Source organism: Myiozetetes cayanensis, unplaced genomic scaffold, assembly GCF_022539395.1.
Source record: "Myiozetetes cayanensis isolate MyiCay16 unplaced genomic scaffold, myiCay2020 scf3, whole genome shotgun sequence".
Taxonomy (NCBI): domain Eukaryota; kingdom Metazoa; phylum Chordata; class Aves; order Passeriformes; family Tyrannidae; genus Myiozetetes; species Myiozetetes cayanensis.
The window spans coordinates 47,560,372-47,573,242 of NW_026087521.1; the positions used below are offsets into that span (position 1 = coordinate 47,560,372).

The window sequence follows — 12,871 nt, forward strand, 5'->3', positions numbered from 1 at the left end:
GCATGAAATGGTGTGGAGCTGTCCCCCTGAAAGTAGTGCCAAGAGGGAAGCATGAATCTGGAAAGGACAGTTCCCTTTCTCATGTGCTCTTGGCACAAGGACTCCAGGCCCTCTCATTGTCCAATTACTTACTTGATTATACAAGGTTAATTCAGTTATGGAGCAAGTAGGGCATTGGCACTCTGCATCTTAGATTAACTGTATTTTAATTATAATAAGAACCTTACAAATAGAACTAGTCAAATTACATCAGGGCTCAACTTTCCTGAAAAAGGTGTTTCAGTTTATGGGTCTCTTGGCCCAAATTAAATGCAGCACTATCCAATGCATATTTACATATTTGTTTTTTGCTATTTGAGTGGTAATGAAATGGTGTTGTAAATGAAGTTTAGTAAAGCTTGACCTGAGGGAAAATGCTCCTGAGATAGCTACATGACTGAAACTTCTGTCAGCCAGTTAGTCCTGTCCCCCTTTTAAAAGTCTTACCTGGTTTACAAAACTCTCTTCTGTGCGTAAATTATCTTTTATATATTTATCTGAAAGCCTTTAGAAGAATCTGTAGAAGTGCCTCTTAGGCAAAACTGTACAAAGGCCTTGAAGGTCTTCGTGGTGCTCTACTTGCTACTTTTGTTAGGTACACTTTGTTTTTGTTAATAGACTGAAACAGACCTTCCATTTATAACAAGATTGACTCCTCTTTCTGAAGTCTCCACTGTCAAGCACTAAAATATAAGAACTTTTTGCTTACTTTTCTTTTAACAGCCATCTCTTACACCTTTCTAAAATTCAAAACTTTTCATAGAGAGTAATACCTCCACAGTTAAACGTGGATAGGGGAAGAACAAAACAAAGACATGTAAATCTGGAAACCGTGACTCTTTACTTCTCTTGCAATATGCAAAATTCATGTTCTTCTCCACAAGAAACTTGTCTTTCCATATCTAGACTGCTGTGTCTTTCTGTGCTTTGTAAGCTGATAATTTGTTCTGTGACCTCATTTTCTGGAGAATCTGGAGATCCAGCTTCCTACCATCACAGGACTGCTGGAGGGAAGGCACATCTGAAGGGCAGCTTCATGAAGCAGAGCTGTTGCCAATGCTAGATCAAGATGTCCATGGCTTTTTGATTCTGTATCTATAGTTCATTGCAGACTATAGCCTGGCCATTCATCTCCAGAGGTCTTGAAGTTGTACTGTGAGCGTTATTTCTAGAGGAAACTGTGACTTTCTGAGACAGGATTGGATTAAACAAATGCCCTGAAACAGCAGTTTCAGGAGAGAGGAATTCAAGTAAAAAATTACAGAAAGTGCTGACCAAAATCAAGAGGCCTTTTAAAGTTCAGAGGACATTATGGGAGGCTTTGCTAGTTACAGATCTGCATTTTCCTATGGCTTCTCTGCGGGCAGAATTAATAAAGTGGGTTGGGGGAAATGGATAGTAGCCAAGGCCTTGTAAATTGTTCTGAATCAAGAGCTGTCACTGTGATGTGTCCCAGACAGCTAAACAGTGAACTAGAGTCAACCATGAAGCAGCAGTTGTAAGAAGTAACGTGTCTACACTACTGCAGAAGTTAGTGTAGGTGGTGAGGAAGGTGAGAGGAGTCCAAGGAAAATAAGGTGGCTGTACTGCAGAGCCCCAAGAGGGAAAAAGCTGTTGGCAATGTACATATCTGGCTGGGGAGGAATAAGAGCTTCTAGGCAGCATTTGAGGGAAACAGAACAAATGAATCATAGCCTGAAGGTGCCTGTTCCTCTCCATTGCAGATATCTAAACTTAGTTGCCCTGAATCACACCTGTGATGTCTACTCCTTGGGAGTAAGCCTTCAGGGAACTTCTCAGGATCAGTGGGCTTAGAGACATGATAGTGCTAGTGTTCTGATTCAAACCGAGTGGCCTGCCAGTATCCAGCAGGGAAAACTGGGTCAGATACGTCACACACCGTATCTATAAACTACTCAAGTTAAACTTATTTGTTTGCTCTGTGCCCAAGTGTTATCTATGGATTTACATAAATATATTTGTGGGCTACAAGATCATCCCCAATACTGGTGGAGCGTAAAGTATACAACTAAAGGAATTGTGTGACAACTGAAAATTTCCATTCTACACTCCCCAAGCTATGGAATAGATAAAATGTTTCTGCAGTTTTTCCATTATTTGACATCTTCTGTTCTTTGCTGGTTTGACTATGAATTGATGAGTGCTTGCCATGCCAGTGTGCATTTTCATCTTGGCCTGTTTCTGTTTCTGGTCTACATTGTGAAAGGAAACACAATTCATGTATCTTACCAGTGCATTATTCCAGCCAAAAGGCATAATATAAAAATTATTTGGGAAAGGTGAGCGTATGAGAGATTTGGGAAAGAGGGGAAGAAGAATTGTGGTGAGAAAGCATAAGAGGAAGCTAGTATCAAAGTGTGGAGGCATATCCACGTTAAATCACAGCAGATATGTAAGAAAAGCCCTCTCCACACTATATAACTCCCACTATAAAAATCTGAGTGTAAAATCTCTTTAGAAATACAATACAAGCCCTTAACATCTTGAAACAAATATTTTGTATTTATGGAGAATGTCTTAATAGAATGCAGGGAAAGAGAAAGGCAAGGAATTAATAATCACTAATATAGATTAGACTCAAACAGTTTTAGCTGAGGAAAGAGGGAAAAATTCTGAATATGTGAAAATATTTCATTTCAAAAGATTCAATATTAAATACCTGATATTAAAATGTCATGCTAGTTGTTAAAAAAGGCTATCTTTTCAGAAGAGAAAACAGATCTAATCCAGTAATATACCAAAAACATGCTCTTTATTATGGAGTATTTTTTTAACTAAATAAAAGTGAAAATTTTCAGGTGTTTCCAGAAAAGTTTTTTTTTCCCATAGTCAGAGATTATCGCAGTCAGTTCCTAAAAATTGGCAATGGGGACATGAATATGTGTCAAGTTTTCTTGAATACCTAGAATTTTTATTCTCTAAAAGTGCATGTGCACCTCTCTAAATGCCTGACAGACAGTCTCCATGACTCTAACAAACTGTTACCAATATCCAGAAATACTGATCTGTTTCATTGTGTTACTTTTGAGCTCCCAGTGTCTTGTAAATTGAATGGTTCTGTGTATATGTCTTTAAAAAGGGAAGATACATTTCTAATGCCCCCAAAAAGCTAAACTGTGATCTTGAGACCTACAAAACCTGAAGACCTCAGACAGTAATTTTAAGTAAAATAATAACATATTCCACAGCATCTGCTGCATACAGATACTGTCCAAAAATCCTAAAATTACCTCTGAAGGATATTGGATGTGTTTAAAGAAACTCGTATTTTTGATACCACTTTTGCCTGAATCCTCTTTAATTTTTATCAAATAGCTATTTATTGATTTTAGTATGATGAAAGCAAAATGTATGTGGCTGTCAATGAAGGGTTTAAGTCAGGAACCATCTCATAATTTCTGTCTTCTTGACAGAGTTTATTCCTGTAATATCCCCATGAGAACGTGAAATAGGGCTTCTCCTTTTATCCCAGACTAGATACTATCAGACACTCATATGTTCCTTACAGCCCCACATCCCAAATCCTGGAAATCCTAGACTGGTGTTAGATGGGATCTGACCAAATCTCCTTTACTACAATTTGATCCAGTCATTTCTTGTCTGATCCAGAAGTACCATAGACTGCAGTTCACTCCCTTCCTATCCACAACTATCTGTTACTTATTTAAAAAATGCTACTGTGTTATCTGCTTAATATTTTCTTTTGTGTTTTGAATTACGTCTGTGTTTTGAAAAAAATTTTTCTGCTAGGTCAAATTACCCAAAACTTCTGATCGTTCTTATTGTCCTACTCTAATCTTTCTTTAATTTATCCATCTATTTCTTACTCAGGTTGGACTTTATCCCCTCCTGAATAGTTACACAACATAAACAACTAGGGAATTAAGTCCTGTATGGTCTTAATTTGATTTTTTTTCCTCTTCATGCACCTTACTCTAGTCTGGCTTCTGTTGATGACTTCTGTTCTTGATTCTAACAGCGATGTTTTGTGTGTTCATCTTTTCTGCCTTTTTTAACTCTCAGCCACCTGTCTATCTCTGCCTTCTGTGCTATGATAGTGTGTTTGTCAGACCTAGAGTGTCATATGAGAAGCCATTTCCCTAAGCACAGAACATGATTTCCCCCCCACTCACACCATTTTCCTTTGGTTTGCTGTCACTGCTCTTTTCACCAACTATGTACCTTGGTGGTGACTGCTCAGTTTTTATCCAGAACTTTTTCCCTATTATTATTTTGATATTTTCCTGTTAACCTTTCATGTTTTAAAGAGGAGATGGCATCTGGATGGGCTGGATAAAAGGGCTGAATCCAATGGCATGATGTTTAACAAGACCAAGTGACCGGTCCTGCCTGCACTTCGGCCACAACAACCCCATGCAGAGCTACAGACTGGGGACACAGCAGCTGGAGAGCAGCCAGGCAGAAAGGGACCTGGGAGTTTGGATTGACAGGAGGCTGAACATGAACCAGCAGTGTGCCCAGGTGGCCAAGAAAGCCAATGGCATCCTGGCCTGGATCAGGAACAGTGTGGCCAGCAGGGCCAGGGCAGTGATTCTGGCCCTGTACTTGTCATTTGTGAGGCTGCACTCAACCTTGCAAACCATGCTAACATGCATGTGCATTACCTCACTACTTCCCCTACAGCCAGGGCTCACATCTCTGCCTGTAATTACCCACGTTGTGGATATCTAACTGACTTGAAGAACTTGGGGCTTTATTGTTTCATGTAGACTGGACTGAAGCCTCTCCCCTGACAGTGTCATTCAGAGCAGGCTCTTCGTCAGCTAGTTTTTGCTGAGCTCATTTGTGTTTCTATTTAGAAAGAATTTTGAATCACAGTGTCAAATACAGAGGTATACAGAGAGCTACAGAACAGTTCACTGCATCCTGGAAAGGGTTGTCAGTGAAAAGACTTTGAGTGCAGGTTAATAGCCACATAACTATTTCTTGTCTTCCTTGACTATGAGATTTGAGAAACAAGGCTCTGAAGAGGGAGTTGGACAACCAAAGAGCTTCATGCTGCTTGAGTATGGGCACATGTTCAGGACCTGGGCTGCTGCAAACACTTCTGCATCCACATGGGAGTTTAGCTGTGGCCTTTCTGTCCAGAGATGCTCTGATACCCAGAGAGGTTATAAGGTCTCCATCAACAGAGATATTCCAGACCCCACAAACCACTCTATTTGCTTAGAGCAGGAGATTTGACTAGATGACCTGTATTATTCTATGATGCAATGATAAACAGCTCGTTCAGTTTTCTCTAGGTTATTTGTATGCAAAGCTATAATAAGCCTGCCTGTATGTTTTGTATGTTTGATTGATTATTAAGTTCATGAAATTAACTGTTGGACAAAAAACAAATTGCCCTTTTCTTTGCCAATGCAATGTTTTTACAATAAGCCTCTAGAAGAAAACATGAATATCTAATAGACATTTCATTCAATGTAAGTATTTTCTCCTTCAAAAAATTATTAATGAGACATAAATCCATATTGGAAAAATATTGGGTTTATATTTTGCACTTCAGATAAATCACGAGGGAAGCTGCCTTATAAAATGTATTTTGATTATACGATGTATTTTAATGGCCTATGATGCCAAAAGTAAAATATTGTACATAAGAGATCTTTTTTTGGCCCATAGCACAGTCAAAAAGATTTCATGAACTCGACTATCACTGTATAAAATATTAACAACTTTAATCTAAAATTGCAGCCCATAACTGACGTTTCATGTAAAGAGATAATGTCAAATACTGTGTTCATAAATAAAATATATTATTGTGCACAGAGATTTTAGCTATCTGCATTTTTAAATATGCAAATGATGATTTCAGAAATTTAACGCAATTTTCCAGTCCAGAGGAATTAAAAGATATTTGTCAGATAAAATAAGCTTACCGAAATATTGTCACCGAAATCTTACCCAGATGGGTCAAACCTGTATTCATTCAGTATTTGCTGATGGGATTATCAAGAAATGTTTTATCACTACCTTACAGTCAGGGCAACCTTTTCCACAACAAGACAGTCATGCTGTAGCTATTTCTAATTCTTTTATCTAGGAAGTGAAGCCCAAGTCAGAGGATATTGTTTCCATGGTTGATTTACTACATCTAAGTTACCTTACTTTGAGATCCATCCAGTGGATTTATATTACATTAATTGGAACTAAAGGCATCCTTTGCCACGTTTTTTCCTATCTTGGATTTGTATCTCTATATTGCAGACTGTGAGCTCACCACTGCGCAGTAAATTTGAGAAGTGAGATAATGTTTGCATTTTACTTCTACTCAAGTAAACTACCCTGTTCTTGAAATTGTCCTCCCACTCACATATTTTTGTCTACACGAAAGGACATTTGCAAGTGTTTCCCCTTGTTCTGTTTCAGAACTGCAATCTTGTCAAATACTGCCAGAAATTAAGGACTGTAACAGTGACACCTGCTCTGAGTTGGATTAGATGACACACTGCTTGAATGCTGGCAATAAGCAACCACCTGCCTTCTTTACTAACCCCACTGAAGCAGAACTTCTGGAAGTACTTTGCAAAGAGAAAATAAAGATTTACTTCATTATCACATTTCGTCATGAGATTTCATGTAAAAGTAATTTTAAATTGTAATCATGTGGCTCTGTCTCCTTACATCAAGTTATTCTACATTTTACATGTCAGTGTCTTCAGATCAAAATCGTTTTTATCAATAGCTTCCTATTTTTTGGTTAGGGCTTTCTTTTTCTATTCTTATTTGCATTCTTACTGCTTTCACCCTACAGTTTCTTGTAGGTCAAAAGCTTCTTAAAATCCTAATTAAAATGTGAACACTGTATTCCTCTTTTTCACTAAACCCTTTTTTTAATTGAAAGTACATGTGTGAAGGATATTGGCACTGTTATTTATTAGATTCCTCAGAGGCATGAGGTAAATGCTTGTGTGTATGTAATATTTTCCCTGAAACCGGACATATATTGATGGTACCTGAATATGGTAGTGGTAGTGTATGCACTTGAAAAGTAGTGGCAGCATATTCCTGCTGCTTTTCCCGTTGTGTGGAATTACCCTTGTGAATTTACATGTACTTTGGTTTTGCTGAGGAAGAACAGTTTAATCAACTAAAATTTGCTGAGATTTTTTTCCCACTTAAAATACCTCCACAAGGCAAATCAATCTGTGCTGTTAAGATAACAGAGTAATTATCAAAAACAGTGGAACCTGTACTAGTTATTATTTACTACTCTGCACTCAGACATCATACAGAGCTAGATTATACAAAGAATTTTTACTAGAGGAAGTATGTAGATTTTCTCTCCTTTTGTGGCTTTTGCTGGAGTATGGTCTTCTCAGAAATTAGCTATGTTTACCAAAAATTAAGGAACTGTTTTCATTCTGGCTTTTTAACCTTTTTTTCCCCTACTGCTATGCACACATAAATTAAAACCTGCCTACTAGCCTTAAGGCAAATAAACAATGGCACCATTCAACTGGAGGCGCTGTATTTTTACCCTTTCTCAAGGTTATATCTTATAAATCTGTTTTCTCACCTTTTTTAACTTTTAGACTTGAGCAATGCTTGTATCAAGGTGAGTACTTACAGTTGGTTTTGTCTTAAAATGACTTGACAATATTATTGATGATTAACTAAAATTAGTTAAGAGGAGGAGGAGAATGTTCAAAAGGGTATTTGACAAAAGATACTAATTTCTAGTCTTGTTCCTGGAAGTCAGCCTGCAAATACAGCAAAATATGGGCTTTTCAAGAGACATTCAATGTCAGCATAACTTTGCTTCCATTCAAACTAGCAATGGTAAGTTCAGAATGGGCAGAGTCAGGTCAATAACAAATATATATATTTAAATCCTGCCATCAAAGGGCATTAGAAGGCTTGCAGGAATACATGTGTGCTTAGTAGTCGGGAAATAATCAGCAGTTATCACTGCTCTGTACTTGCTTTAGAAGGAGAATGAGAACCTGAACTTCGCAGGTTTTTATTAAGGTACCTGGTGACTGTAACTCACCAAAGCAGGTGTTTCTGCTTTTAGAGTTACGTAAACAGCCCCCACTTTAGTCTCTTCCACTCCTTATGTTTGTGATACTGGATAAGAATATGGAGCTTAAGTTTTAAACATGTTTGTGTTTGATTGGTTTTCTCTGGGAAACAAAAGTGTCTTTATAAACTTAAGGGTAAAACAGAAAGGCAGTCTTGCCAGAAGGGCAAATTTATAATTGTGGCCTTATGGTACTGCCTGTATTTTAGGACTGGCAGCAATAATATTGTACAAAAGTGGTTTGTCAGTGAAGCCAGAAAGTATATTGACTGCCTGTAATCCAGATTCTGATTATCTGAATTGTACCATACAAACCCATTTTGAAGATTAGGTTTCAATTAAACTAAATACACCTTGCTACAGTTTCTTAATGAGAATAACAATCCAATAAAGTTCTTCTAAAGAAATAAGTTGTTTTTTAAAGAATGCAAGCCTAGAAAGTGGTAGTTTTAATCCAATATTTCTCTAGAGAAGAGAGATGTTCTTCCACAGAAAATATTCTTTTCTCTAGCCAGTTTCAGTCAGTGGGTTGCCCAGAGGCTCTGAAGTCTGTGCCTGTGGAGATATTCAGTACTCAATGGGACAAGCCTCTCTGAGCAGTTGATCTCAGGTGGCCCTTTTTCAGTAAGAGGCTAAGTCCAGATAACCCCTAGAAGTCCCTTCCAACCTAGATGAGTCAGTGGTTCTCTAGTTCTGGTAAGTCTCTTCTCACCCTGAGTTTGCATTGTTCTGAATTCCAGCAAGAATATTATTACTGACAAGAAGAAATTCTATTTTGTTATGGGTATTCCTCCTCGATAAATCAATTTGATTTGACTGATCAGTTTGATCAAACCAATTTTTTTGATCATAGGTGCTCTGACTATTGTTGTTTGGTGATAACTCTATAGGCACTGGTGCCACAAGTCAATTCCAAACACTTGTTCCATTTTTGTGTTTGCTAAGTGTTTTATCTCATTGTCTGTCCCCTTGATTCCTCTGTTTTTCTTTCTTCATCATCTAAACATCACTTTCTAGCAGATTGCTCATGTCAATAGTTGTCTTAGTTACATTTCAAAGAGTAGTGATGTTATATCGATTTTTGTTTGCATATTCTCATAATGTGAAATTGAGTTTATTTCTCCAAACCATTCAATGAGCCAAACCTCAGGTTGATTACATAAAAATGCTCCTCTTCTCTCAATGAAACAGTTAAAAGCTGAAGGATACGATGTCTAAATACTAATCTAACCAAGAAAGTTTAGGAGATTTTTTTCACTAAATTACTTTTGTAACTAAGATGATGTTCATGCTATTTTTTCCAGATATTTTGGTAAACTATTTTCTCCTTAGATTAAGCAAGTGTGACATTTCATTCAATTGGCCCTCCATCTGGATTTGTTATTCTCTTTCCAATCTTGTTTTTCTCAGCCTTGTTTAGTGCTGTTCTTTATGAATACTTAATATGAGCAAACCAAAGAGAAATGGATTTCCATATTAATAATTAAGTGTTGTTTGTTTTTTTTTCTCCCGAATCTAACTGAACCTCCCAAATATATTTTGGTTAGATCTTCTGTTGGTTAGATGTTCTGTTGAGAAAACGGATAAAATAACACATCAAGATATTGAGTAAAAAAATATTCTTTAAACATCTGTATTGTGATAACTATTTGGAAGTTTTTCGTGTTTCTGTATAAGAATATAACACATAAGAAATAAAATTCAGAAGAAGATAGTGCTCATTTGTGAAACAGCATCTTCATAAGGTATGTTTGGCTGCCATATCTAGTTTTCTTTTTCTATAGACTGGGCTTATTAGATGGTTCTTTTGAGTTTTTATGGATTGTGTTTTGGTTTGTTCTGGTTTTTAATCCAAGATGTTTATCACAAAATTGCCAGTCCACTGCTGATTTAACCTCATCTTCAAGAGAGCAGTTTGCAGGAGATTTTTAGAGCAATCAAATTTAGTTTTGGTTTTGTGGTATCTACTTGCTAAAGCCTTATGGGAAAATACAAGTTAATTTGTGAAATGTACCTATAAAGGAAAACATCATTAGGGCCTGATTTAGAATCCATTAAAGTCACTGGAAAGAGTACAAGTTAATTCACTGCCTCTGAAGCAAGCCTCTCGAGGGCATTTTGTTGCTGTTGTATCATTTTGTATTGAAACATTTTTCACAAAGTCATCAGCAAAATAACTGCAAGGGTTTTTTTCTGCAGTTTTTAACACCAGAAATTCACTTGTTTCTTTATCCATTAAATTCATTTTTTCATGAAACTCAGTAAAACTTTGAGTACAAATATTTCTCTGTTTTCATTGCATTCCAATATTGTATTTGTCTCAAATATGTTACATATGTATCTTAACTTTGGATATCATGTCACAAACTAGTAGTAATGTTTTAGCTACTTCAAGGATGTGAATGTGCTATAGCAGGTTCAATAATGTCAGCATCTGTCAAGGTAATGGAGGAAGGGTATCAAAAGTTTAAATGTTAGCCTCCCAACCATATAGTCATAGTAATTTCCAGATAAACAATACTAGATTTAAGAACTCCCAGTAAGCTGTGTTCAATGAGAAACACTGAACATAGTACAATGTCTAAAAAACTAGGAAATCATCCCCAAAGCTAACTAACAATTTCCTTGTCTGGTTTTCTGTCTTCATACTTTCTTTTTCTCACACGAAGTACATCTTTACCCATTTCTTGGAATACCATCCATTTGGTTATCTAAAACTGTATTGTATGTCATTTCATGAAAATGTCATTAATTTTCACTAGAATTTGGACATTTCTTCTTCCAGTGTTATCATGCAGCTCTTTGTGTTCTCTCATCAGCTTCAGCCAGCCTTGATGTAGCTTTCTTGTAAAGCACTGTGTCTCTTCCTGAATTCAAACAGAGCTAAATTTCTCCTCTTCTCCTCTTTGCTGCATATTCACCGGTCTTTGCCATGCAGTTTTCTGTTAGGTAACAGCCATTCTGTTGTTCATACCTTACATACAGTTCTCTTCATGCTTTGTACAATCCATAGTAAAGAAGATGGTAGCATTGGGAAGAGATCTTGCTGGCACAGTCATGGTTCTTGACCTCTCTGGGTAACAAAACTGAACAATATTTTATGCTTTAGGTAACATCAATTTTTGCTTCCTCCCACTGGCTTTAGTTCTAACACTCAGAATTCATGTGGCCAAGAGGGAAGCATGAGGAAGAGATGCTGAAAACCATGGCTCGGGAATTGGGACCACTATTTGTCCATGTGAGGCAACAGATATAAAACCACCCTGTCATGCAAACTTGTCTTGGTTGCTTGATGTGCCTCCACACATCTGCACTTCCATGTGAATGCACAAAACCAGATCAGTTGAAAGCATCAACCTTGCCATTTACCTTTTAGCTGAAATTCAGGACCAAGCTTTCTGATCCAGATTTACCTGCCAACCTTACTTCCAGCCCACACTTGACTAACCCATAAATGCACATCAGTCTCCCCTCTATGTCCTCTTTTCCATGTGAAGGAAACACACATGCAGGCCAGAAGGGAGTCAAACTTCCAGGAAGCAAAAGTAAAATGAGTTGACAAAATACTAATAGAACTGCACGTTTGAGGCAGAACTGGGAGCTGGAAAGGGTGACACAAGATATTGACCATTGACTATGACTTCTTCATACTTTAGTTGAAAAAGTAATGGCTGTTGACTGTTTTGTTTTTCTTTTGCAGTCATCTCTAACAAACAGTGACATCATCTTTGTGAAACTGCATGCCCCTTGGGAGGTCCTGGGCAAATATGCTGAACTAATGAATGTAAGAATGCCTTTCAGGTAGGTATAGTTGTATTTTATCTCAACTTCCAAAGTCACACAGTACTGTAAAGCTAATATGATAACACCAAAACGCACATGGAAAAGCTCTTCTTTAAGATACCACACGTCTTTAGAAAATATAAATGGAGTACCTTAGATACCGTGTTCATTGCTGTTTCTTGTTAAAGCCTGCAATTTCAGTACAATACTGGTTTGAGATTAAGATGGGCTGTAGCAGTGAAGCTGTTTTCATGGGGTATTCTATCCTTAGGCCCTTTAACCCCTTCAATGCTGGAGCCCCCTGCATACTTGTGCGCTGCTGTTTTTTAAATGGACATTTCATTGAAATCAATGGGAGGTCAAGAAGATCCAGGTACGTAAGGCAGCACAGAGAGTGCATGTCTGTTGGACGTATCTGGTATGCACCTGTAAGTTGCTTGTATAGTAGTTATGTAATTAGTATCCCATAAATAAGTATAAATAAGTAACCCACTTAATAGGAGAACAATTCAGACTATAAATGCTTTTTTCTGTGGAGAAAATAGAGAATGTATATTAAATGCTACTGATAACCAAATTAATTCCACATTGAGATTCAGATTATTTTTATAATTAATTTAATATTATTTGCATGTTGGACTAAAATCTTTTATGTAAAACATTGTTTTTACTCTACTGGTTATCAGAACTGTTAAAGTAGCATAAAGACTTCCACTGAAACTGACCAAAACCCATGAACTGAGAGGCATTGATTCTTCTTTCAATTAGCAGGGTTTGTAGATGTAAAGCTCCATTGATTTTAATGGAATTACTCCCAAGGAAGAAAAGGATCAGACCCAGAATATGGAACTAGTAAGCTGGTACCTTTTGTAGGAGTCTTTCTGGTTTTTCTTATGTAAGGATGAAAAATGCCTGTGGTATGAGACAACCTGTAGCATTACAGAACTTTCAAGGAAAAATGGATACGTATGAATGACAAACTTG

General features: G+C 37.1%; 1 protein-coding gene across 7 annotated transcripts in view; it reads left to right on the forward strand.

Annotated features, from left to right (window-relative positions):
• ANO4 (anoctamin 4) overlaps positions 1 to 12,871 on the forward strand; it is a 164,382-nt gene that overhangs the window by 85,527 nt on the left and 65,984 nt on the right. For 6 of the 7 annotated variants that reach the window (XM_050325516.1, XM_050325514.1, XM_050325520.1 and 3 more), the window contains 2 exons: positions 11,805 to 11,905; positions 12,159 to 12,260. In XM_050325516.1, the coding sequence (XP_050181473.1) occupies positions 11,805 to 11,905; positions 12,159 to 12,260 (203 nt within the window). The remainder of the gene's footprint in view (positions 1 to 11,804; positions 11,906 to 12,158; positions 12,261 to 12,871) is intronic. The other variant, XM_050325518.1, reaches the window with a different exon arrangement.